General features: G+C 37.2%; 1 protein-coding gene across 21 annotated transcripts in view; it reads right to left on the bottom strand.

The window, feature by feature from the left end:
* The window catches only part of CSNK1G3 (casein kinase 1 gamma 3), a 105,200-nt gene that overhangs the window by 56,259 nt on the left and 21,191 nt on the right, over nt 1-27,750 (bottom strand). For all 21 annotated transcript variants that reach the window (XM_045487059.1, XM_045487100.1, XM_045487143.1 and 18 more), the window contains exons 2-4: nt 17,111-17,538; nt 9,202-9,242; nt 4,489-4,558 (exon numbers count right to left, since the gene is read on the bottom strand). In XM_045487059.1, coding sequence (XP_045343015.1) covers nt 4,489-4,558; nt 9,202-9,242; nt 17,111-17,288 — 289 coding nt within the window. In that variant the 5' untranslated portion in view covers nt 17,289-17,538. The remainder of the gene's footprint in view (nt 1-4,488; nt 4,559-9,201; nt 9,243-17,110; nt 17,539-27,750) is intronic.

Here is a 27,750-nt window from a genome sequence, read left to right as displayed (position 1 = left end):
GAGAATACAGGCAGATGAAAATAATAAGATCTATTCAAGGAAGAGTACGTTCAGTGCAACCAAAAAGTGGATTAGTAGAAAAGAGAAAAAAGTTCGGACTTTACACTAAATGATACGACAGAATTCTGTGATCATGCCAAAAGGCTTAAATCAAAGACAACTAACATTCTCAATTGGAATGGGTGTGCCACTAACGGAACTAGATAATCCAGAAGAGCAAACAGTTCTCTGGAAAGAGAGAAAAATCACTGGAAAAGGAGAAAAGAAGGGAGGGACTGAAAATCTACGTACAAAAAATATCTGATTCCACTATGGATATACAGGTGTGAGTAGATTTTAAGAATGGAAGCAGGAGATAAAGAATTAGAAGTTATCCTTATTTAGAAAGCAATTTCATCCTTTTCTCCCTCCCTCCTGTTACAAAAACTTCCAGGATCGTAAGGATGAAAGCCACATACGAAACACAGGAGCAGGAAGCTAACGAGAGTAGATTCCTCACTTTTGGGAAGCTGTATCAACCTCAGAATCGTCTACCTCCAACTCTTTGTTTATTTTCCCTCACAGAACATCCCCTGACTTGTTTAAACTACTGTCGTCATGATTTTTGTTATCGACTGTCAAATTCATTCGTGCCCAATGCAGGGGTCAGCATGGTTTCCTCCCCGTTCCTCTTCTCACGTGAAGCACTCTACCCGAGCGGGAGACCTCATCCATTCCCTTAGCTTTAGAAACCGCCTACGTGCTGATGACTGCTAAATCTCAACCCTCATTTTACCCAATAAATGCTGAGCGTCTGTGACAAAATAAGGCTATTCGATACATTACATTTTCGCTACCACAGAAAGTGATAATGGTATAAAACAATATTCTAATCCCATGGAAAGCTGAGTAGTAACCTGTCAGCCGTACACACTGCAGTCAAGTGGTACAGTCCCACTGTATGTACAGAACAGATTCAGTGAACAAATAATAGAGAAAAGAGGGATGTTTTCAGGGAAACTAGAGAAAGAGAAAGACTTACCGGAGGCTCAAAATCCAGACAGGCAGAACTAGATACGTTATAGATGTTTTCACATCTCACTAAGTGATTCTGAGTAAATCCACCTTTTGACTTCTGCTTTTACTGTGGTAGGGCATACATAATATAAAATTTGTTCTTTTTAGCCATTTTTAAGTATACGGTTCAGGGCCGTGAGGTAAATATTCACAAGTACTGTGGAACCACCATCACTGTCCATCTCCAGAACTTTCTCATCACCTCACACTGAAACTCCATACCCATTAAATAATATTTTCCCATTCCCCCATCCCTCAGCCCCTGGCAACCACCATTCTGCTTTCTGTCTCTATGAACCTGACTCTCTAGGTACTTCAAATACGCGAAGTCATACGGTATTTGTCCTTTTGTGACGAGCTTACTTTGTTTAGCCTAATGTCCTCAAGGCTCATCTATCTCGTAGCATGTGTCCAAACACACCACATTTCATTCATCCAGTGATGGACACTGTGATGCCTGTTTCCGCCCTTTGGCTATCGCGAATAATGCTATGAACGTAGGGGTACAAATCTCTGTTAGCATGCAATCTCTTGCATATATAACAAGAAGGAGAATTGCTGCATCAGATGGGAATTCCATCCTTAATTTTTTTTTTTTGAGGACCAGTCATACTATTTTCCATATCGTCTGCAGCTGTACCATTTTACATTCCCACCGGCAACGCATGAAGATTTCATGTTTCCACATTCACACCAACACTTGTTTACCCGTCTTTGTTTGTTTCTCATTTGTTTGATAAGAGCCATTCTATGGGTGTGGAGTGGTCTATCTTTGTAGTTTTGATTTACGTTTCCCTAATGATTAGTGACACTGAGCATCTTTTCAGCTGTTTATTGGCCATCTGTGTATCTTTGGAGAAATGTCTACTCAAGCCCTTTGCCCACTTTTGAACTGGATTGTTTGTATTCTTGTGGTCAAGTTTTAGGAGTTCTTTAAACAGTCTGGATATTGAGTTAATAACCTATTTTTAAAGAGAACACTAACAAGCAAGCTACTACTCAAATAAAATACCATGAGGGAGTTAAATTACTTTGAATGGCTCATTTTTGATTAAGAGGAGTCTGAAAAGATAATCAAGTATCAATTCCAAAATCAAACTATTTTAAAATCATGGTTCTCTCCCCAAACAATTAAACTTGTGTTTTTCTACAGAGCTCACATGTGTACTCAAAGATGTTTTTAAAATTCGTGGCTGATAAAATACTACCTAGGAACCAAAACTCACATGATTCACATAAATCGCTCAGGAATATTCCTATTTGTCAGCTTCATGCAATACCACTCAGATTTCAACCTATGTAAATGCTACGCCATGGAGCACAGGGGACACCCTGATATATACAGACTGTCTGGAACATGGTAGCCCCTGCTCACTGTGGAACACTGCAGTCCTTTGGCATTCAAGTGGTAGAGACATAGGTTTCATTTTTATTACTACTGTGACATAATTTCTAAAGGTAAAAAAGGCAAAGAATATAATAATAAAAGGGTACCTTTGGTATTCAATTCAATGACTCCCTGCACTCTAAAGTGACTTATTCATTCTTACCTAATTAAAGTGTTCAATCCTATTTTTCCAAATGATAGTTTTACTACTTAAGTAATGATAGATCTGTTGTCTTTATTGGCCCAGCATCCAATCTTCCTTCCGATTAACAACTCAGCTTTGCATTCGGCAACCACCTCACCCCATTCTCAGTCCCTGAGTTTCAGGTAGCTCCTGAAATGAGCATAAGATCTAAGTCTGGGAAATCAAATTCATAGTGATTAGAATGAGGAAAGGCACAGGACACAAAATAAGACAGATTCAGTCCTAAATCTTCTGCTAGAATTCTTAGGAAAGGAATGCTATTCTAATTGCTAAGTTAGGCTAATGGTAGTCACCTCTGCTCTCTCATAAAAAGGGCCAAGCAGAAAATGAAGCTTCCACACACACACAAAAAGGCAGAGCACAGACACAAACTCACGAATGTCCCTGATCAAAGTATTTGAAATCCTGGACACAATAACGTCTTAATGTATTGGTCCCTTCCCTGAATTTCCAAGATATGAGCCAATAAAGCCTTTCCCCCCCCCCCCCCACTTCGCTTAGGGCTTTCTATCACACTTGCTAGTCCTAACTAATATGTACAGCTTCACTTAGAATTAGTTTTATCTTCCTATTCTTTAAATCCCGCAGTCATCAGTGAAAATTGTGATAACTCCTGGAGGACTATTTGTATCAGACTTAAAAATGCATTACAAGAAGCCAATAGTGATAAAAACATTAATACAAAACGTCAACTCATCGTCCCCATAATGACTACTCATTTGAAAAGTATGCTCTTAGAAAAAAAGAATGTGCAACATGAATAATGTGTTAAGAAGTGCTCAACTCTATCAACTAAAATGTAAACACGTGCATACTAAAAGACACATGGGGAAAAAAAACCACATTCTACTAAATCCAGGGCAACAAAATATCCCTACCTGGTAAGAAACCACACATACAAGAATCATTATAGTTAGCAGAATAGATGTGAACAGAGAAAGTATAGCTGTGAGAAGCTTCTCCATAAAGGAAATGCAACATACTATAGGAAAATTTCTCATTACTTTTTTCCAACAGCAAAAAATAATCCATTCTCACTAATTTTAGACTTTCTATAAAAATACACCTGTATTAATTTCCTACAGCCAATATAATTACTGCATGCTTGTGGCTTAAAAGAGCAATTTATTTGGTCACAGATCTGGAGGCCAGAAATCCGAAATCAGTCTCGCCAGGTTGAATCCAGGTGTTAGCAGGGGCGCATCCCCGCTGGAGGTTCAAGGGAGAATCCTAGAAGGCTGTTCCAGGTTTTCGTGGCTGCCAGCATTCCCTGCTTATGGCTCTGTCACTCTAATCTCTGCCTCCGTAGCCACTTAGCCTTTTCCTCTTCTATGTATGTAAAATGTCCCTCTGCCTCTTGTTCACAAGGACATTTATGACTGTGTTCAAGGCCATGGAGATAATCCAGAATAATCTACCCATCGCAAGATCCTTAACTTCATCATTCCTGCAGAGGTGAACTTACAGGTTCCAAGGATTATGATATGGATCTCTTCTCTGGGACCATTTTTCAGCCTACCACTATGTACTAAGCCATTTTAGTAAGTGTGATGTCACCAAAAAGGCTAAGGATATTAGCTATACGCAGCTTGTATTCTCAAATTAAATTTTTTTCACAATGTTCTCTATTCATATTAGCACCAACACAGTCAGCTCCAAAAATGTCATAAGTAAAATAACAAGAGAACATTAACAGTCTAGTAAGGAAGTGTCTCGTAAGCATAGCCTTAAGAAGTGATTCATTTTCACCAAATTTAAAATACTATTCTTTGAAACCAAAGAGTTATTAATCATGACAACTCATTTTATTACAAATTTAAAAATTAATGTAAGACTTTACCTCCAGATCCTAGCTGCTTGTAGAATCTGTACTCCAAATGTAGCTGTGGTGCTCTGGATTTCATGGGCTCCTAATTAAAAAATCAACAAAAATAACAAAAAAATATTTAAGTTACTAAAAGATCACTAAGTCCCTATCCGAAATGTTCCAAATCTTGGTACCAACTCTTACATACTTGAACATTCTACTAGGCAGCTTTTTCTAAAGTTAGAACCAAATAAAAATGAACTTTGCATTCAATTAAAATCAATTGATGCCATACATGCACATAAGGTTAAGTGGCTATTAGATGAGGCAGTAAGGAAATCTATGTTTGACTCTTTGACCCTAAAGGAAAATAGACTCTGAACATTCACGACTAGGGAAATGGCAGCCCTTACTCTTTCTCCTGTTCCCGGGAATTCACCTCTGAACTGTATATTTCTCACGTAATGCTTCTAGGGTTAAAGGGAACTATAGACAAGTAAGAAAGAACAAGGGTGAAAATATCAAACTTTCCACAGGAGCGATAATATATTTTTAAATTCTTTTAGCTACGGTATAGCTTATCATAAAACACACCATTTGTGAGCATTAGGTCCGCGAGCTTAGTTAACTATACATACTCCTGCAACCACCACCTCAAAAAACCTCTAGAACATTCCCATCATCCCTCCCTCAGACGTAATCACTTTTGGACTTCTATCACCTTTGGATGAGTTTTGTCTGTTGTTGGATTTGATATAAATGACATTATGTTTTATATGTGTCTGGTTTTTCTCACTCAACATAATGTTTTTGAGACTTTACACACAGAGAAACAACGTAAGCAGAAGCAACAGAAATTTTAGACATAAGAAATAAATAATAAAGGTATGAAAACATCTGCAGGACACTACAAAGCAGAGTAACAGGAAATCTGTACCAGACCCAATAGAAAAGTATAACAAAGTAACAAGATTTGAAGAAAATCAACAGAATCTCAAAAATATTTTTAAAGCTTCCATAACCGAAATAATAAACTCAGTCTGCCAGCAGATTAATACAACAGAAGAGAGAAGTAGGAAACTCGAAGATACACGGAAAAACATCTACAGAACTAAAACATGATGTAGAATGCATCTATGTAAATCATATGGAATGCAATATGAAAGAAGAAAAATGGAAAATACACACACACAGACACACACACACACACAAACCATGAGAGATCTGGACAATACAATGAAAAGGTCTAACAGACATTTGTTAAGAGTCTCAGGAGGAAAGAAGAGAGACAAGGGAGCAGAGGCAGTTAAGTGAAGAAACAATTGCTGTGAATCTGCAAGAACTGATGAAACACAACAAACCACAGATTCAGGAGGAATATGGATCCCAAACAGAATAACTAAAAACAAGGCTATCTCAAAATATAGCATCATGAAAACCATGACCCATGACAAACACTTCAGACCAGGAATGATTAAAATCCCAGGGGAAAAATTATAGTCCTAAAGATTGTCGTAAGAGAAAAACAACAGCTTAGCTGTTGAGAGGCAGGACAGACACGAAAAAGCACAGACACTAAAACTAAAGCGTCCGGAGTCAGAATCCTGAATCCACTAGTTATTAGCTGAGTAGACTTTGGCCAATTACCAACCTTATTGTACTTCTCAGTTTCCTCCTCTATAAAAGAGGAATAAAACTTTACCTTTTTTCATTATACATATATGCATATATTTATTCCTGTTTTATATATATATGTATACACATTTATATACATGACTGAAAACTGTGCCCTCCACAAAGTGAGTGCTATCATAACTATAAATTCTTCAGTTAACTGTACAGAAGTATGTAACTATGAAATGTAAAGAAAGATGCCCACGTATGCAATCACCAATGAAATTAAACACATAACTTATTCAATCACTCAAACTCCCTTGGTAAAAACAGAAACTCAACTAATTTAGGTGAGTCAGTTCAGCTTGATTCCAGTACTTTACCAGCAGTAAAATTTTATTATACCACCATATAACAAAAGTCACCTCATCACACGTTGACATTTTCATGATTCATTAGCAACAGGTTATTATATAAGTGCAAATAACAACATATAAGGGTGCCAGGTGAGGTCAAATTAACAACTTACCCTGAAACTAACTATCCATCTGAACTAGCATAACGTTAAATGAACGTAAAAACCTTTCTAAGAGATAGCAGAGCTGAAGTTATCAGTGACTATGCTCTCTCAACACCACCGTTATCAAAATGCCCCTATTTCTACCAAACTAGAGAAATCAGATAGCATTGAAAGCATCCAAACTTAACATTTTCAAGTGATTACTTTTAAAGCAGCTTCTGAAGAAAACTGGGATCTGTTTTAAAGATACAATATATACAAATAAAACACAGAAGGATATTTTATACATATTTTATATACATAAATATTTAATGAAGTAAGTACCAAACTATGGTCCAGTCGTTCATGTGAAACGTTTTCTGTTCTACCAAATAGATTTTTGGATCAAGTGGAGGCGAAGACGACACTGTGCAGCATACTTCAACCTCAAAATACGAAAAAAAGAGCCCCCAAAATTGCCAGTTTTACAAAAAAACACTAGTATTATATGTAGCGCTGACCACTGTGCTTTCAAAGGGGGCACATCACACCAGAGAATGACTGTCCACAAAAAAAAGGAAGGAGGAAAGAAACGAGGGGAGAGTGACACAGCACGAAGATAAACTAAAGAGAGTTGTACACACGCGTGTATACATAAGAAGGCTGGAAGATGACAGACTGATTGTTTACTAAGGCCCCAATGGTGCCAACAGCGTCAACAAGCCCCAAATCTGAACAGAACAGGACCCACGGGTCACCAATTAGTGACTGAAACAGACCAGGAAAGGACAGTCTAGAGCAGTGGCTCCTGCTTTGACACAATGGTTTCCGTGTCTCAGGGCATCAGGGAGCATCGTTCACAGGCCCCAGGGAGCGGAGCGGCTCACCACAGGCTGCTGCAGCAGTTATCTGGGCGTTGCTACATTCCTATCCTTGCAGGCCACCCCCACTCTCAACACCACACATTGTCTAGGTCCTAGACCGGTGGCCTAGAACATGGAAAAAGGAAGACTTCCAAAGAAATGAAAGTCAGCAATGCCCTTTCAAACACTGTCCAGTCCCTGCATCCTGGGCCTCCCTATTCTGATTCATACAGACTAACTCCCCTTGTTCTGATTTCATGCTCGGAAGGGAACCCTGTAATTTTAAGTTGCTTTCTCTGTAGATCAGCCTACAGAAAGCAAACGTATCATTTATACTGAGTTGGGCATTGTGGACATTAATGGCAAGATACCTCGTTTGAAATTAGAAGTTAACGCTTCCAAGTATTTACATCTCTGAAAGCCTGACTGATTGTGTGAACTGGATGATTACTGTGTGAACTGAATGATTACTGTGCATCTACCTTTAATTAACAGGGACAATCTGAAGACAGACCCAACCAGATTTGCCATCATAAAGCCAAGGGCCAGACCTTAAACCAAGGTGAACTCATCTAGGTCAAGGCCAGCCCCAAACTACATGTCAGTCAGCCAGCCAGTCTCTCCTGGGGCTCTAACAACCTACTGTGCATCTTTACTTCCCAGTGAAAATACACAGCACTCATTACGGTGAAACTTGGTCTACACTCACTGAGACACTTCACATTGAGTAGTACGGTTTTCTACCTCATCCCCAAAGTTTTTCTGTTTCTCTCTATAGCCTCTTCTTCTAATTCTCTCTCCTGATTTATTAATCTCACATTACCCCAGTAACAGTGGTTGTTTTGGCAGAGGCAAGATTGACAATGGCAGGCAGACTGGAAAAACCAAGCCAGGCTTAGCCTCAGGGAAACCTGGCTGGCAAGACGGAGAGAGAAGTGGTGCCTGAACAAAGTTGTGTCTTCTAAAAGTTCCCAGATCTCCAGTCTTGCAGAACAGAGCTGCCTTACAGCTGTCAGAGATGGCACACTGAGGACTTGAGAGTGGTTCCATGGGAGTTTGCTTTCCCTGCTAGCTTCCTCACACATCAGTAATTTCTGAACCCCTGAAGGTCAACTAATAGCCACTTTTACCATATTCAAAATATCAACAGAAAAAAAGATACTGGAAGCTACCTGGAAGGACATTGTCAAATTTTTTTTTATGTTTATTTTCGAGGGGGGGAAAGGCAGCAGGAGAGGGGGACAAGGGACCTGCTTCAGCAGAGAGGGACCTCTCCCTCAGCAGAGAGCCCAATGCAGGGCTCGAACTCACGACCTGAGCCCAAGTTGGATGCTTAACCGACTGAAGCACCCAGGCACCCCAGGAAAGAGGGTAATCCAGAATACTAAGGACACATTTGTCCAAATACTTGAACCATTAAGAGAAATTTTGCTTTCTAGTTTTTCTCTAATTAAAAATGCCAACGGGCCAGTTTCTTTAAATTACAAATTGTGCCAAAACTCAAAAATTAAATTCTATGATATCAAAGTAAAGGGATTGAGTTTTCACGGCATGGAAAATACGGACATTTACACATTATCATATACTTGAGAGGCATGTGGATGCTAGGAGCTTAATCACACATACAAAAAACCAGTTATGCGTATCATTTTCCCAATAAACACTCAAGTTATAAATGATATGAAACCAAAAAAGTAATTAAAATGTAAACTAATCATCAAAGAAAAACAGGAAAATAATTAAGGGGTAAAAAAAGAAACACAAACTTACCAGTTTAATTGCCACATATTCATTTGTATATAAATTTTTCCCTTGAAAAAGAAAGAAGAAAGGTCAGATTGTATCAATAATTGATTTTTAAAGGTACATTATGTAAAACTCTACTCTGGGTGAAAAAAAAAGCACTAATACATTTAAATGAAGCAAAGGTTTTTGCTCCAGAGATCGAAGGAATGACAAGGAAATCTTAAATTGATCCACCCAAGGACATATTTAGCATTTCACCTGGATTCAGAGTAGAAAGTGATACTTAAATAAGGTAGCCCACTTACAAAAATAAGAAGATTCTTATTTTGATGCAATATTGCACACAACTCAGAAAGTAAATCCATAGTCAAACACATGCTGAAAATACATTTAAAAACCAGAACTCCTATATGAAAACAGGAATACAAAATTCCTTTCCCAATCACTGCCTCATTTTAAATCCTTCATTATTATGATATGTAATCTCATGAGAGCTCATATGTCATCTAGTAAATATATTATACACACAGGGAACTCTTGAATATATTAAAAATGAAATAAAGTAAGAAATATATTATTTAATAATTGGCTCTGACAAACTAGCTAATGACTTTGAGGGGGAAATGGGTTTATTAGCACCCTACCTTATACCCATATTAAATGCTGAACATTTAAAAACTTAGATATAAACCATGAAACAAGAAAAAATGCTTACCACCCAATATATGAAAGTCTTTATGGGCATTTTAAAAGGTGGGAAAAGGTAAAAAGAAGATTTTATACAGACTGGAAACCATAAAATATATTAAACGTCTCTATCTGTATATTGAAAAACATTTACCATATACAAAGAACAGGTAACTGACAAACCAAAATAAAGACTCAGTATCTATAACATGTAAAGAATTCAAATGAACTACAGTAATCTTTGGCATTGCCAATGGAAAATAATCTAGAAAATTCCATTGGGTCAGTCAGCATCTGTAGCCCAAGTGAAGTAGTACAGAAAAATTTAGAAGCAATAAGTATACAAAGACAATCTAATACCTAAATTAAAGTGTTTCTTCACAAGCACAGGAAAAAGAACAAAAATAGCATGTGATTTCTGAATTTCCAGTATTTTTTCAATAGGCATTCATTATTTTTATAATGAGAAAAACAGAAAAACGATAAGTGTTTTTGTTTTGTTTTTTTAACTGTGACAGTAACTGGCCCTGGTCACACTGGCTGAACACAGAATGAGCAACTTTGACACATGGGATTTTCTACCATAATACCCCTAACTTCCTTTTCTACAGCAGCTAATGAACGGCAGTAAAACTTCTAGGCAAAATTTCAGTCTCTGATAGGTCGCCACCATTATACAGTAGTGTCTGTTCATCCAAATACCGTACTCCTTTTTTGAATCTCGTCCCTATTTTATAAAAATGAATGAGGAGAAAAGAGAGATTAAAAAAAAACAAGCATTCGTACTAACACTTAATAGATAGGTGTCATAACCCATGACAGTTGGCACAGAGATGGAACTCAAAAGGAGTGCCAAATGTGGTGAACGTTTAGCAATATAAATATATTACAAATACAAATATATTTGTATGTATTGTATATATAAAAATGTATTATAAGTTATAAATATATTTATTATATTATATATATTTGTATGCATTATTTAAATATACATAATCTATATGTTAAATAGCTCATGAATATAAATTGCCGACCCCGTAAATATGAAACCAATCATACCAGAAACCTATCACATTTTTAGTCAATTAGTTCAACATTTAGATGTGCCTTCATGTATACTTTCAAGAATATATTATACATGAAATTTCAGGCATCCACTAGTAGGCAGAGAGTGAATAATTTAATGATATGGTGAGGAACTTTATCTTGAGGAACTGTGTCTCACAAAGGAATAATTCCATTTTGAGTTCAAAGACAGAATTTGTATTTCCTCAAGACGTTATTATCTTTTCCTAACTATATGATGTTTAGTCACAGGTACACAGGGAAAATTATTCACAGGACAAGAAGTTAAGTTATATATAGATTCCACAGAACCAAAATATACCAATTCATCTAAAAGTACTGCTTTTATTGGCATTTACATTCAAATGTCTTTTAGGTCATGGTACAAAGCACTTAAACCTTAAAGCATGACTCTGTTTTTGAACATTACAGATTTTGTTGAACTTCGAGGATTATATTTTTAGACATGAACAATGGTGAAACAATACATTTTTGTTACATCCCCATAACCTAACATAGGCAAAGGCTCACACACTTGGCTTTTAATCAGTGTTTGTTGTTTCGGGCATGAACAAATGACCTGCTTGTAGGTATGTGTTTGTGTGTATTACATGAGTGACAGGGAGGGAATGTATGTATAACGGGAATCCAGTTACGACAAGGCGCCAAGCAAAGTGGTTCTTTTTTTTTTTTTTTTTTTTAATTTTTTTTTTTCCAACGTTTATTTATTTTTGGGACAGAGAGAGACAGAGCATGAACGGGGGAGGGGCAGAGAGAGAGGGAGACACAGAATCGGAAACAGGCTCCAGGCTCTGAGCCATAAGCCCAGAGCCTGATGCGGGGCTCGAACTCACAGACAGCAAGATCATGACCTGGCTGAACTCGGACGCTTAACTGACTGCGCCACCCAGGCGCCCAAAGTGGTTCTAATTAACTGATGTTTTAATCCAATTTCAAAGGTCATTTCCAGGAGAGCTTTCTGCTCTACTGAACTTGAAAAGATGGTTTTACCAATTTTGAGTATTTGGGTGGTAATTACCATAGAAAACCCTGTTCTACAAAAACTACGTATCTGTTTATAGCAGGAACTATTAGTTACCCACCAATATCCATGCCCTCCATTCTATAATAATAGAACCAGTCCATTTTAAAATGGCTGTCCAGCTAGAGATTACATTTCCAGCCTCTCTTTCAGCCTGGTGTGACCATGTGATTAAGTTCTGGGTATGAGGGGACATAGGTCTGTCACTCCTCACTTCCAAAAATGAGTGTTTTTGACATTCTGATCCTTCTTCTTCCTCTTGCTGGCTGGCTGGCTGGCAGATGACAAAGACAGAAGCAATCACCTTGCACACAGAGACTGAATCCATATACTGAGGGCGCAGAGGCGCCCTGACCGCCATGATGCCGTTTCGGCTTCCAAATCTCTGATCAAGCAGACCCCACAAAGCCTGGGCCCTGGACTGAATAAGGCTGGCAAGTTTCCTTCCTTGCTGACCCAGAGTGAGAACATGGTGGCCGAAGTAGATGAGGTGAAGTCCATGATCAAATTCCAGATGAAGTTGCTTTGTCTGGCAGTAGCCGTTGGCCACGTGAACATGACAGATGATGAGCTTGTACACAACATCCACTTAACTATCAATTTCCTGGTGTCATTGCTCAAGAAGAATTGGCAGATTGTCCAGCTTTATACGTCAAGAGCACCATGGGCAAGCCCCAATGCCTGTACTAAGGTGCAGCTTAATAAACCCTAGTGCTACCATTAAAAGAAAAAAAAAAAAAAAGCCCCAAGGGCTCTCCCTCTGGTGTTACGTGAAACAAAACCAAAAACCAAAAGCAAAAAAACCTATTTTGCTTAACACCCTATATTCTAGGATCTCTTAGAGTATCACCGTCTGTTACTGATTAGTACATTTTTCAATTAAGTTTTATAATACACTACAGTTAGTAACAGTAAAAAATCAGTAAGCATAAAAAAATGATGAATGCACTCAAATCTGCATATTTGATATAGAATGTAGGGCCTGCAAAATTTTCAAAACAACTCTTAAATAAAAACCAACAAGAAGAACTGTGAACTATACATAAAAAAGAAGACAATAATAAGAAAAGTTATTGAAACTCCTGTCATATACCTAATGATGTCAAAAACTAGAGCCACTTATTTCACACACACATGGTATCTCATCCAGCAATTTATAGCACCCTTTTTTGTGTTCTTTTAGGTGACAGTCAGTCAGTTGCAACTTCAAGAGGGGACATACCAGAGGCTCAGGAAAACAAAGTTTATTATGCTCACAGGTCCTAGAGGAGAAGGATCCTATTTTGGTCAAGTGGTGGAAGACAGAAACAAGGGAGGAGAAGCTCAGGCCAAAGCCTTTATTGGAGTTTCTACAGAAAGCCAAGGCAAGGCAGGGCAAACAGTTTAGGATTAAGTAGTTTTGAGTAATTCTGGTGGTCTTTGGGCTATAGGAGGGGTCTCTTGTTGTCTTGTACCTCGTCATGGGATGATTAATGAAGTAGAAGCCAGCCTGCTGGAATATACAGGCCAGGCAAAGGAGGTATGGCTCCAGATTGGTTACTCTGCAGATCAAAGGCATGCTCCCAGCTGAATCCTTTGCTGTCTCTAAGAATTGGCTGGCCCCAGCGGGAGAAGTCTCTCTCCAGTCAGAAAGATTTTTTTTTAAGAGGTCAAAATATAATACACAAAAAAACAAATAAATACAATAAAACACTATATTTTAGCTAGCTATGTTTGTTCTCATTCAGTACCTATCAAAAACATTTCCAGGGGCACCTGGGTGGCTCAGTCAGTTGAGCATCCAACTCATCCAACTCTGTCTAGAAACAGATCAAAAACGCACAGAATGCAAGCCTTACCACCATACATATAAAGACAAAATAAAACAAAAACACATTGAACATTTCACTTACAAATAAAAATGTACTCTCAATTACTTATATTTGATTTTAGATGGTTTGCAATGTTTACCTATTTTTTTTTTAAATCTCAAGGTCAAAGTTTTATGCCACTTTTTTTTTTTTAAATCATTACTTGTATGAGTAGTTTCAACAGTGCTTAACACTGTCTCCTCCTGGGGCATTTAAAAATGGCTGGGGGGGGGGAGGGCGCCTGGGTGGCTCAGTCGGTTAAGCGGCCGACTTCGGCTCAGGTCATGATCTCACGGTCCATGAGTTCGAGCCCTGTGTCGGGCTCTGTGCTGACAGCTCAGAGCCTGGAGCCTGTTTCAGATTCTGTGTCTCCCTCTCTCTGACCCTCCCCCGTTCATGCTCTGTCTCTCTCTGTCTCAAAAATAAGTAAACGTTTAAAAAAAAAAAAATTTAAAAATGGCTGGGGGAAGGCATTTGGGGTTGTGCATGGAGTTACAACTTTTATTTAGTGCTGAAGAAGTCAGAAGTTGTAAACAACATGAATATCTGGGACAGTCCTCTCTGTAAAAAGACCTGCCTAGCCCAAAGTGCCAACAGCATCTGTGTTGAAAATTCCTTATCTATAACACATATACCTCATATTCTTTCTCACCCAACACTAATCACAAAAATTTTAGTGCCAGGAATCAAATACACAAGATGTGTCTTTAATGTAGTTTTAAAGCAAGCACTTTAAGAATCCAAACCAGGTTTCAACATCAGCATGTTTATCCAGGTATACAAACCATGTTTCAACAACTGTTTTTATAGAAAGAAATTATTTGGGGCCTTTAAAAACGGCATAAAATGCCACTTTATTTAGTATCCTGTCAGTAAGAAGGAATAAAATTAATAAATTAGCTAAGTATAGGTATTATCTATTTTATAAATATGCATAAAACACAAAAATAGAGTATAGAGAACACATTTAAATAAATCAATTTATACAAATATACAACAAATAACCCTAGACAGATACAGAGATTCAGATAGATAAGTAGATGACAAATGGATGGATGGATGGACAGACTAATAAATCATCTTATTCCTGTTTCCAATTATTCACACACCACAAAGGGGTATTTTACTGCTTTTTCACTATATGCAGCATATATAGTTTCAATATAAGGTACACATAGTTTCTCATATTACCCCAGTTAAAAGGGCCAGCTAGAATTGTTCCGTGTGTTTATACACACACAGACATGCATGCATACACACAGATGTGTTCGTAAACATATACATATTTATTTTGAAATAAATTATACGTAACCACTTCTAAATAAAAATAGCCAAAGCACTATAGTAATAACAGTCAGATCCACAAAGAGAGATAGGGTACACACATACATATAAAATAATGTGCACCTGTAAAACTACTTCATATATATATAAATAAATACACTACAATAGGCCATATTTTTTATTTTAAAACAGAACAAGTATTTTAATATCTTTTAAGCATGCAGGTCAATGCTTTCCTAAAATATGCAGGTATACTGATGGGTCCTTTTACATGATCGTCTGAATTTTATCTTCACAATCAACTAAGAAGGAGCAGTAATTCCATTTTTTTAAGTTTCTTTCTTTATTTTTGAGAGAGAGAGAGTACATGTATGTGCATGCTTGAGCAGGGGAGGGGCACAGAGAGAGGGGGAGAGAGAGAGAGAGAGAGAGAGAGAGAGAGAGAGAGAGAGAGAGAGAGAATCCCAAGCAGGCTCCTTGCTGTCAGCATAAAGTCGGATGCAAGCTCGATCTTACAAACCATGAGATCATGACATAAGCAGAAATCAAGAGTGGCATGCTTAAGTGACTAAGCCACACAGGTGCCCCTTTTTGTTTAAGTTTATTTATTTATGTTTGGCGGGGTGGGCACAGAGAGGAGGAGAGAATCCCAAGCAGGAAGAATTCCATTTTCAAGTTGAGGAATTTGAGGCCTCAAGTGGTTAAATGACTTATGTTTTCCATAATAGCAAGAACAATTTTTATATTTTTCCAGTATTATCAGTGCCTAGTCATGCTTCATACATGATGGACAGGCAACACGCTTTGAATAGACGGATAAATGGAGCTCAGAGTTAGTAAGTAAATAACCTAGATTTTCTAATTCCAAAATCAGAAACAGTCAAGAATTTTAAAATATCTAGCTCAATCTCCTAAAAAGTAAACTGTGAAACATTCACCCTTCCAAACATTTGAGTCCCTACTAAAATGCAAGAGTCTGCCAAACACGTCAATCACAGCTATTTACAAAGTATGTCATTGGCTTTTACTGGCTTGCTTCATTCAAAGATTTAATGTGCCTTAACAACACAAAGTAGTATTAAAATGAAGGGTGACCAACAAATTCAGGTGTTTTACAAGATGAAGAGAACTAGTCGAATAGATAAACACACAATTGGATTTATTTCTTCTAAGTGGGGATTCCATCTAAGGAAAAATGTGAAGCCAAGTTTTTCCTTTTTCCTTCTCAAGTTTGCATTCTCAGTGGTCCACTGACCACAACCTCAGGGTACCTCAATATTGACGCCCATATAACCATACTACCCTCTTCTTATTTCTCTTCACTCAAGAAAGCCACATCTCTACTGTTGTAGGAGTTAAAAACCTAGATTTTAGTCCCAACTATGTCATTAAATTGCTGTGTAACATCTGGCAGATAACTTTCCCTCACCGAGTTTCAATTGCCTTTAATGTAGAGTTAGGAGATTTAATTAGACCAATGTTTACCAAACCTGCCTGATTAGAAAAAATAAACTGAATCAGCACCTTGTGTGCCTTATTAAGAATATAGATTTCTGCGTGCCACTCTGGATGTATGTAAATTTCACTGTTTTGGGGTTTTTTTGGCAGTTTCAGTATATTACCTTGACTTTAAGCCACACATATCCTCCTGAAGTGATCAGTTAACTAAATGTTTTCAAATCTGAAAAAGTAGCCTAAACATCATTCTTAAAAATACACAGCAAATGGCACCTTATGGGGTGTTTTTTATCAGCTTGTCAGGGCTTGAAATTTATTTTCTTTTTACTCATATTCCAGATGGGTGATCTCAAGTAAATACACATTCTTATAGTAGGGAATTCCTTACAAACAAAAATACAAGTACATAAGAAATTTCCAATATTTATGTTCTTTAAAATTACCACAGGTAAACAACTAAAGAGTAACTAAACCATTTTCATTAGAAAGTACTTTTAGCTTTTAAAAAAACGCTTCAAACATAATGGAATAAACAAAATAGTCTTACCTAATCGTAATTCTCCAAAATTGCCACATCCAATTTTTTTTCCAACTCTAAAGTTAGGTCCAACCATTAAAACTCCAGAAGATGAAGACCCAGTTCCTCGAGTATTGTGTCCCGACCGACCACTAGGTCGTGCCATTCTATCATCTGATTTGTCCTTGTCTTTCTTTTTATTATCCATATCAAGTTTGCGGTACTCCACTTTGAATTCTTTAATCAAGACAAGCACACTGAAATAGGGTATTGTGAGAATAGGTACATCACTAGGTTAACTGTACCAGGTGGGTAATTGTTAACATTCAAATTGCAGTAGGTAGTCTGTTAACTGGCGCGTGTTCATCCCATTCGTAAAATTTTTCTCAGTTGTCCTTTCAGCAAAACATGTCTTCCAAATTATCCTTTCAACGATGTAAGCTGATATTCATAGAGAGCTAAAATATTAAGAAAGGAAAATTGGTCAACTTAGAGAATTAAAAGAATGTGTTCTGGGGAAATTAATAACATTAAGTTTAGGCAATGGATTATTGCAATTTATGGATTCCCACTTAAATCAAACCACAGGAGACTTAAAGTGGCCATTACTATCTGTCCTATACTTTAATACCAAAGAGATCACAAAACCAAAGAAAAAGTATTAAAAATTAAAAATGTAATAAAAATGTACTATTTCATAAGCTAATATAATACATTCACTAACTTAAGACCTCCCAACTTAAAATCATTTCAATTCTTCCCAGCAAGGCAATATAAGATTTTCCATTTAAAAGCAGAAAAAGAGAATACATTTTGCAAATTAGTGAAAGACTTTACTTAAAATGTCCTTCCACATGTCCATACACAATAATTCTCAAGGTCTTTCTGAATATACATTCTCATTTGATCTTCATTATTTCAAATATTTATTACCCATTACCTATATACAGAAATGTACTTCAGAAGCGGTAGTACAAAGAATATTCTTGCCACCCATCACAGGAAACAATTTTATTTTAAGATTTTATTTTTAAGTAATCTATACACCCAAAGTGGTGCTCGAACTCACAACCCTGAGATCAAGAGTCACAAGTCCACTCACTGCAGGAGCAATTGCTCACCCTCAGGAAACAATTAATTCTTATGGAACATTTGAACTAGACTTTAAAATATAAATGTAATTTCACAAGATTAAGAAATACTGGCAGGAATCAACCTCATGAAGTAGAAAAGGGTGATATGTTTTCTAATTTTCTAACATATACATGAAAACAGTAAAGGTCAAAAAAAAAAAAGTTTTTGGAGGAGGCTTCCCCATTCATCTCCCCTAGGAATTTCACCCATCTAACATGCCTCAATTCTGCAAGCGTAAGCAATCCTCCTACTTTTGTTTGACCAATTTGAGTGGATTCCTACTCTGCAACTAAAGAAGCTTTGACGTCAAAACATAAGAAAACCAGGAGGAATATCAATATCATGTCTTATTCCTATTTCTGAAACTGAGTACATAATGCAATCATAACAGAAATTGAAACAAAAAGTATTTTCTGATCAATTTCCCACAATCCCTCAAATATGCAACTAGTTCTAACACCCAATGTGTTTATACATTTTCTTATTATATTTGCCATACTGACAGTTTGCAGATAAAACTGTAAGCCTCTGTTTGGTATATGTAAAACCAAGTAAGTTCTACACATACCGTTTACTCTGTTTCCAAATATAATAGAATAACTGATACTGAAACTATAACTGTAAAAGTGGATAAAACTTAGGAAACATCTTTTTTAGGCACTGGATAATAGGCACTGTGGTCTGTGATATCTGAGAAAAAGGAAATGCATAACGTCAGTCCCACCTTTACCCAAGCTCTCTAGCCAGAAATAATTTTGTGACTACAGCACGAACAGGTGAAACACAGATAGTACAAAGCGATCACAGATCAGAGTCACTGCTGAAGCAAGTGAAATTTGCAGGACATGGTAAACAAGGTGAGGCAGTGGTACAGTTCTGGGGGGTAGGTAGTGGTAGGGCAAAAAACTAGACTACACATATGGGTGGCAATATTCTGGAATATCTAGTAGACCATGGCTACTATGGAGTTAAATGAATAATGGACATACTAAAGGCTGCACAGTGCTGGGAGAGCTTTAAGTTCCTATGTAGTCATGATGGAGAAATCTCAGTAATGTCCCAGGAACTGAGCTGACCCACCACAAAGGCCAGGTCTTAAGAGTAAGGTCCATACCTTAGAATCAAAACTACCCTAGACTGGCCCAACTAAAGCCTAAAACCAAGCCTAGATAGGATTAAGAATAATCCAATTAAATTAACTCCATTCCAGAAACTCAACAAACTTAAAGAGACAAAAGACCCGGACTCTTAACAAAGTTGAAATCAAATGTCTAGCACACAGTTAAAAATTACCAGAGATGCAAATAAACAGATTTCCTGCACAGTCAGGAAACCAAGCTGTCAAAAGAATGAGACTCCAAGATGACTGATACTGAAATTAGAAATGAGGTCTTCAGGGGCGCCTGGGTGGCGCAGTCGGTTAAGCGTCCGACTTCAGCCAGGTCACGATCTCGCGGTCCGTGAGTTCGAGCCCCGCGTCGGGCTCTGGGCTGATGGCTCAGAGCCTGGAGCCTGTTTCCGATTCTGTGTCTCCCTCTCTCTCTGCCCCTCCCCCGTTCATGCTTTGTCTCTCTCTGTCCCAAAAATAAAATAAAAACGTTAAAAAAAAAAAAAAAAATTTTAGAAATGAGGTCTTCAAAACTACTAAATAGCCATTAAAGTTCTATTACATTTAAAAAAAAAAAAGAGAGAGAATGGGGCAGAAAAAAAAAAAAAACATTTTAATAAATAATGGTTGAAATTGTCCCAAGTTCCATGAAAAACATTAACCTACAAATTGAGGAAATGTGGAAATTTCAAAAGGTATCAAGAGCACTAGAAATCAGAAATGCATGGTATTCATTTTCTTAAAAAATACTGTTTGAAGCATAAATAATTTCTCAGGGTCATTTATAACAAAAATGGAAGTAAAATATATGGAAACACACATAGGGGGATGGTATATGAAATTACATTATTTTCAGATTGTTATATTGGTGAAGAATAATGTGGTTCAATATTAAGTAGCTACATATATATATATATATGTATAAAGAACACATATACATATATATATATGTATTTTAACACTTAGACCACATATAAAAATAAATTACAATAGGAATAGCCAAAAAGCTAATACAAAATATAAAAATAGTAAACAACATTTCATTAAAACAAAAGAGAAACAAGATAGAGGAGAAATTAACAGCAAGACACTAGACTTAAAAATATACATAAAATGAAAATGGACCATTTTCTCAAAAGTCAAAAATAGTCAGACAATATAAAAAAGCAACAGCCAACTATATGCATCTCTAAAAACAACTTCAAACACAAAGACACAAAGAAACTGAAAGTAAAAGAAGAGAGAAAGATATACTATGCAAACAGCAAGTATAAGAAAGCTTGAGAGGCTATATAATATTATCATACAAAGTAAATATCAAAACAAAAGAATATCTCCAAAGACGTAGAAGTCCATTTCATAATACAAAAATATTAAATAGAATGACATAAAAGTCATAAATATGTATGAGCAAATTAAACTAAAAACTAAAATTAACAAAACTAAAACTAAAAAAACTAAAGGGAAAAGACAATGATAGTTGAAAATGTTAATAATGTAGTTTCAGTAAATGATGAAGCAGAAGACAAAAATATTAGGACGTATACTGATAAAGTAGATCAAAATATTACCATCAATGACCCTGTACTATTTACAAAATACAACATCCAAAAACTGCAGAATACTATTTCCTTTAAACATTCACCAAGAAAGATCATATGCAGTACCATAATTTAAGTGTCATATAACTAAAATATTATAGAGCATATTCTCTCATCAAAACAGAATTAGGGCACCTGGGTGGCTCAGGCAGTTGAACATCCCACTCTTGGTTTTGGCTCAGGTCGTGATCTCACAGTTCGTGGGATCAAGCCCCAGGTCAGGCTCTGCACTGACAGTGCAGGCTCTGACAGAGCAGAGCCTGTTTGGGATATTCATTTTCATTCTCTCTCTCTCTCTCTCTCTCTCTCTCTCTCCCTGCCCCTCTCCCACTTGTGTTCTCTCTCTCTCTCTCTCTCTCTCAAAATAAATAAATAAACATTAAAAAAAAAAAAACAGAAGTAAATAAGGAGTCAAAAATTATATATCTAGGGGCTCCTGGGTGGCGCAGTCGGTTAGGCATCCGACTTCAGCCAGGTCACGATCTCGCGGTCCGTGAGTTCGAGCCCCGCGTCAGGCTCTGGGCTGATGGCTCAGAGCCTGGAGCCTGTTTCCGATTCTGTGTCTCCCTCTCTCTCTGCCCCTCCCCCGTTCATGCTCTGTCTCTCTCTGTCCCAAAAATAAATAAACATTGAAAAAAAAAATTTTTTTAAATAAAAAAAAAAATTATATATCTAGAAAATCCACAAATATTTGAAAATTAAATACACTTAAATAATTCATAAGGTGAAAAACAAGTCACATGAGAAATCAGAAAAAAACTAAATGTAATAATGAAACATTAAATTGTATAAGCTGCAAATAGATCAATGCTTAGAACAAAATTAGAAGCTTTAAATGCCTACATTAGAAAAGAAGTTTTTAGGCAGTGATCTAGGTTTTCTTCTTAAAAAGCTAGAGAAGAGCAAAATAGAAATACCTGAAGTACTTTAATAGAGCCATTGTTAATATCCCACGGACGTGTACATAAATATAGTTTCAATGAATGAACACAGGAATTCTCAGCAGATAAATGACAAAATATCAAACAAAAAAATGCAAACTCAAAGACTCATATCTGAAATGAAAAACTAACTTCAATGGATGCACTTAAGAGTAAACTGCATAAAGCAGAACCAAGTGTCGATGAACCTGAAAGGAGATCCAAAGAAATTATCCAGGGAGCAAAATCAATAAAATAGAAAATAAATAATAGAGAAAGTAAATAAAGCCAAAAAATTCACTCTCTGAAAATGGTCAATAAAAGTGACCTAGAAAATTTCCTCCTAGAAAAAAGGACCAAAAATAAAAAGAGAAAATCCAAAAAAACAAAAAACAAGAATGAAAGAAGGAATATCACTGAAGAACTTATAGATTTTAAAAGGATAAAGGATAATTATGAGCGACTTTATGCCAATTAATTTGGTAAGTCAAATAAAATGGACAAATTTCTTGAAAAATCCAACATATGGTTACAAGATGAAACACAAAATATCAACAGCTCTGTGTGTGTATGTATATATATATATATATATATATATATATATATATATATATACACATACATATATATATACATACACACATATATACATATATATTTTTTTAATGTTTATTTATTTTTGACAGAGAGAGAGAGACAGACAGAGCATGAGTGGGGGAGGGGCAGAGAGAGAGGGAGACACAGACTCCTAAGCAGGCTCCAAGCTCTGAGCTGTCAGCACGGAGCCAGACGCAGGGCTCGAACTCAGAGACCACGAGATCATGGCCTATATACATATATATTTTTTTTTAATGTTTATTTATTTTTGACAGAGAGAGAGAGAGAGAGAGACAGAGCATGAGTGGGGGAGGGGCAGAGAGAGAGGGAGACACAGACTCCTAAGCAGGCCCCAAGCTCTGAGCTGTCAGCACAGAGTCAGACGCGGGGCTCGAACTCACAGACCACGAGATCATGGCCTGAGCCGAAGTCGGATGCTCAACTGCCTGAGCCACCCAGGCGCCCCAAGCTTTGTATATATTTTAAATTTTTAATTTTTTTAGAAAAATCTCTCAGATATTGGAGGGATGATTCTAGTTATATGAAGTTCTAGAATCGGCAAAAATGAGTTGTGGTGACAGAAATCACATCAGTGTTGCCTGGGGTGTTAGGAAGTCTGGTTGAAAAGTAACATGAGGGAACTTTTTGGGGAAAGGAAATGTACACCGTAACTGAGAGGATTACAAAGGTGAATACATTTGTCTAAACTCATCAAACTATACTTAAAACCTCTGCATCATATTATATGTCAGGAACACTTCAAAGTATGACTTTTATTTATTTTTTAAATGTGACTTTGAGAAATAACCCACATCCAAAACAATTAATGCTTTAGCTGAAAGTATGTTTTCTCCCTACTATACATTATCATAAAAGTTATCTTAAAATGTTTTTTTTTAAGCTAAGGAACATATCAGTATTTTATTTTAGAAGTTTTAAAGGGCCCTTCTATACTTCTATTACTTCTAGAAGTAATTTTCCTCTTATAATTTTTCATGTTATTTTCAATATGTAGCTTTTTGTTTATATTTAATCAAACACCCAAAACACATTCACAATGTATAACAGGAATTCAAATAATAAAGTAAAAATATCCCTTGGGATACCCATACCCCTTGTCCTTCGTCTCCCTTACCTACCCAGAAGTAATAACCATTAATTACCTTCAGTTTGGTGTGTATGCTTTTTTTGTAATGCCTTTTTTATAATACATGCATAGCCTCACAAAATGCACTATTTCTAGGTCTGCTGTTTGTCTTACAGAAGTCCTTGTGAAACCTCTAAAGAACCAAACCTGCCTACATTTGAAAGTGTTTCATACATTAAAGGGCTATTATTGCCCTTTCTCCTTCGTACCCCTCTACCAGACACGGACCAGGGAGGAGCAAACCAGCATAACGAATGGGGGGAACAAAGAGTCACGAGACAAATCCAAATCCCTTCCCCAAAGTTCTGGAGCCAAGGGCCAAACCTGAAAGAGGGACGTGGGGAGACAGTGGTAGAAATAAGCAATCAATCAGCTTAAAATTGAACTTCAAAATTGCAACAGGTACTTTTAATACCTGAAAATAAGTCCGCTGCTAAACGTGAACTTATTCTTATAAACATGTGACAAGGAAGCAATAGAAACTCACTGAGATGCCATCTATGAGTGGCAAAGGGGGAATAATCGAAGTAGATATATGATAATACTGGTTAGTGAGAAATGAAGCTGTTTCCTGTTTTACTCCATCCAGGTCACCACATTCAAGAAACTTCATAACCCTGTAATAATAGATTTCTTAGTCTTTAAAATATTTTTAACAAATTAGATTTTTTGTTAGAATATTCTCTTACTAAGGATCTCAAACAGTGCTAGTACTCTCCCCTATTATAGCAACTGTCTAACAGTGTTAGAATTGCCTACAACTGTGGCTATTCGCTAGAGCCACAAATTCCAGCCTGCGGACTAAATGTAGCCTGCTGCTTGTTTTAAACAGCCTGCAGACTCAGAATGGTCTTTACATTTTTCCATGGCTGGGGGAAAAAATTAAAAGAATGATCATATTTTGTGACACATGAAAATTACATGACATTCAAACTGTATTGTTCACAAATAAATTGTGTTACGGATGAATCCATGTTTATTTGTTTACATATCTCCACGGCTGCTTCATGCTACAAGAGCTGAGTAGTTATGAGAGACCATATGTGGCACTCTTACCCTTTCCCACTGCTGCACAACGCAGCACAAACCACAAACTGCTGGGACTGTCACGCTTCTAAAGCACAGTGGAGTGAGGACTGTGTATTTCAAATGAGACGGCAAAGCAATGTGTTTATTTTAGCACTCTACTGGAGAACACGGTACACTTGGACGTGATCAAAACTACTAGCTTTCTACTGCACTATAACAAATTACCAAAAACTCAATGGCTTACAGCAATATACACTTATTAGTTCACAGTTTCTGTGGATCACAAGTCTGGGCACAGCTCAACCGAGTCATTAGCTCAGGGTTTCACAGGCTTCATTCAAGGTATCGGCTAGGCTGCATTTCTATCTGGAGGCTGACGTAGGAAAGATTTCTCTTCCAAACCCCTACAGATTACGGACAGAATTCACATCCTTGCCATGGATAAGTAAGGGCCCGTGCTTTTTGCTGGCTCCCAGATGGAGGATACCCTCAGGTCCTACACAGTATACCTACAGTTCCCAGAAGCTATCTACAGTTCATTGCCACATGGGTTTCTCCAACATAGCCACTTACTTCTTTGAGTCCCCAAAAAGAATCTCGAGCTCCAATTTTCTATGTAAGGTCAAATAACCTTCCCTCATACCTAAGTCCCAATCTTTGTACCCTGCTCCAATATGCCAGTTCTCCCAGGTCTTGGGAATCCTTGCTATATCCTTCTAGACCTCTTTGATGCTACCTGCCTACGGAGGATTAGAAAAAAGAAGTCTTGGAACACCGACTAGTTGTGAAGGCTTGGGCAAGGCTTCATCTATGCTTCTCTTATTAACTATAAAATTGAATTACACCAGGAGACTTCTAAGGATACTCTTACATTATGTGCAATATTTTAACTGCCTGTTGAATTTGATGACAAGTACTCTTACATGTAACTTTGTGATCTCTGAACCTAGCACACCACTGGGCATGTAGGACAGTCAAGAGATAGTGCAAATTAATAAATGAGTTCTTCCTGTCTCTAAACATTTCCAGGTTTCAGTTGCACGATTCCAACTTAGAGCCCTCCCAGGTACATATCAGCAGACTCCCTAACATCAGGCTCTCCGTTCATCTGAAACACCTCAGTGAACCTCATTCTCGTATGCCAGTCAGCGTGCTACCAGAGCTCCCAAGGATCTCCTGGATGAGAGGGCACTCCCTCGCCTGAAGTACTCTGTTAATACTGTCTGCGTTTCTGCTTTCCATACTGACTCATCCTAGCACCAGAGACAAATCGGTTCTGAAAAGTGAAGATATTTTTTCAGCTATAACACCAGTAGACCATGAGTCACAAATCCAAATGTCCAAATGAGTAAGGCAGATAATATACATGGGTGAATCAAGCAGAGAATAAGACAAGAAGAAATACTGGGGACTAGAGCAAACTGGAAAGCGAATCCCCATTCCAAAGGGGCAGCTATTACTTGGCTGTAAACAACTGCTGCCATTCAGGAAGCTAGATCTTCCAATTTTTCCAGAAAATCCAGAAGCCAATATTTTTATGTAAAATTTCTATCGTTGCTATTTGCTGAGCACTTACTATGCTAAGTACTTTAAATAAATGAGCCCATCAATTCTCAAAACTCTAAGTAGGATTACAATGAACCCCTACTTTTATCAAGAAGGAAACAAACATGTAAAGAAATCGCACCACCATGACCAGCATCAACAAGTCTGTATGTGCGTGGTATAGCTAGAACATGATGAACAAAAAGTAGAATTCCTGAGTTCATGTGTATTATCCACTTTACCTTCTAGTGTATAGCCGCTACCTTTCTATCTGGATCTGCAGCATGGGACTGCTCCCTTTTGCCAGCTTATATTCTCAGTATCTACAGCACCTCAATGTTGCCAGATCATAACCTGAACCAACCTGGGGTAGAGGAGGGAACTCACCATTCAACAAGCCCCACAAAACTCACCATTCAACAAGCCACAGAAGACAACAGATGAGGGAGCCTGGGTGGCTCAGTCTATGACCCTGATTTTTTTTTTTTTTAATTTTTTTTTTCAACGTTTATTTATTTTTGGGACAGAGAGAGACAGAGCATGAACGGGGGAGGGGCAGAGAGAGAGGGAGACACAGAATCGGAAACAGGCTCCAGGCTCTGAGCCATCAGCCCAGAGCCCGACGCGGGGCCCTATGACCCTGATTAAACAACCCTGTACAAAGGAATTTTCTTTTCCCCTTTTATAACTTACTGACAGATTTTTTTTTTTTAATGTTTATTCATTTATTTTGAGAGAGAGCACACGTGAGCAAGGGAAGGGCACAGGGAAGGGCAGAGAGAGAGAGAGAGAGAGAGAGAGAAAGAAAGAGAATCCCCAGCAGGCTCTGCACTTGCCAGTAAAAAGCCTAACTCAGGGCTCGATCCCATGAACCATAAGATCATGACTTCAGCCAAAATCAAGAGTCAGACGCTTAACCGACTGAGCCACCGAGGCACCTCGATTGACAGGTTTTTAATTTTTCCTCAAGAAAAAAAAGTGGTATTGAAAAATTCAGATATTAGAATATGAGGCAAGAGACTAATACATCTTTGCTTTTAGCAAATATAGTCATTAACTTAATAAAAATGTTAATTCTACCGTGAATAAAAACATAACTCATCCTAAATAACTAAAAAATATTGTCAAAACTTGATAAGAATATTTCAAGTTATTGAAAAGTAAAGTATTAAGTGCTTCTACAAATCATAGTTTTTGTTTTGTTTTGGTTTGGTTTATTTTGAATGACAACAGAGTCCACCAATACTGGAAACAGTTGTAGAATTCCTAACCTGGACTCCAGGGACCTCCTGAGCATTTGAAGACAGAATCCACAGTTTGCAACAGATCATCAGAACATTATATGATCCTAAAAAAGTTAAGAACCACTGAAAAGTGTAATGTTATTTTCTCACTAAATTACTTTATAGGTACATTTTTAGGAACAATCTATCCTAAAAACCAGATAACACCTGTACTTTATTAAAGAGCCAACCTTGTTATCGAATTGAGGGCAGTTTTCAATAAACACACCACAAAACAAGTGAGAAAAATTTCAAGTGAGGAAATCAAGCGAAAAGTTAAGTCACGTTAGAAACAGAACTATGTGA

The sequence above is a fragment of the Leopardus geoffroyi genome, chromosome A1 (assembly GCF_018350155.1).
Source record: "Leopardus geoffroyi isolate Oge1 chromosome A1, O.geoffroyi_Oge1_pat1.0, whole genome shotgun sequence".
Classification (NCBI taxonomy): domain Eukaryota; kingdom Metazoa; phylum Chordata; class Mammalia; order Carnivora; family Felidae; genus Leopardus; species Leopardus geoffroyi.
Note: the sequence above shows the minus strand (reverse complement) of the source record. Positions and strands in the feature narration are given on the sequence as shown.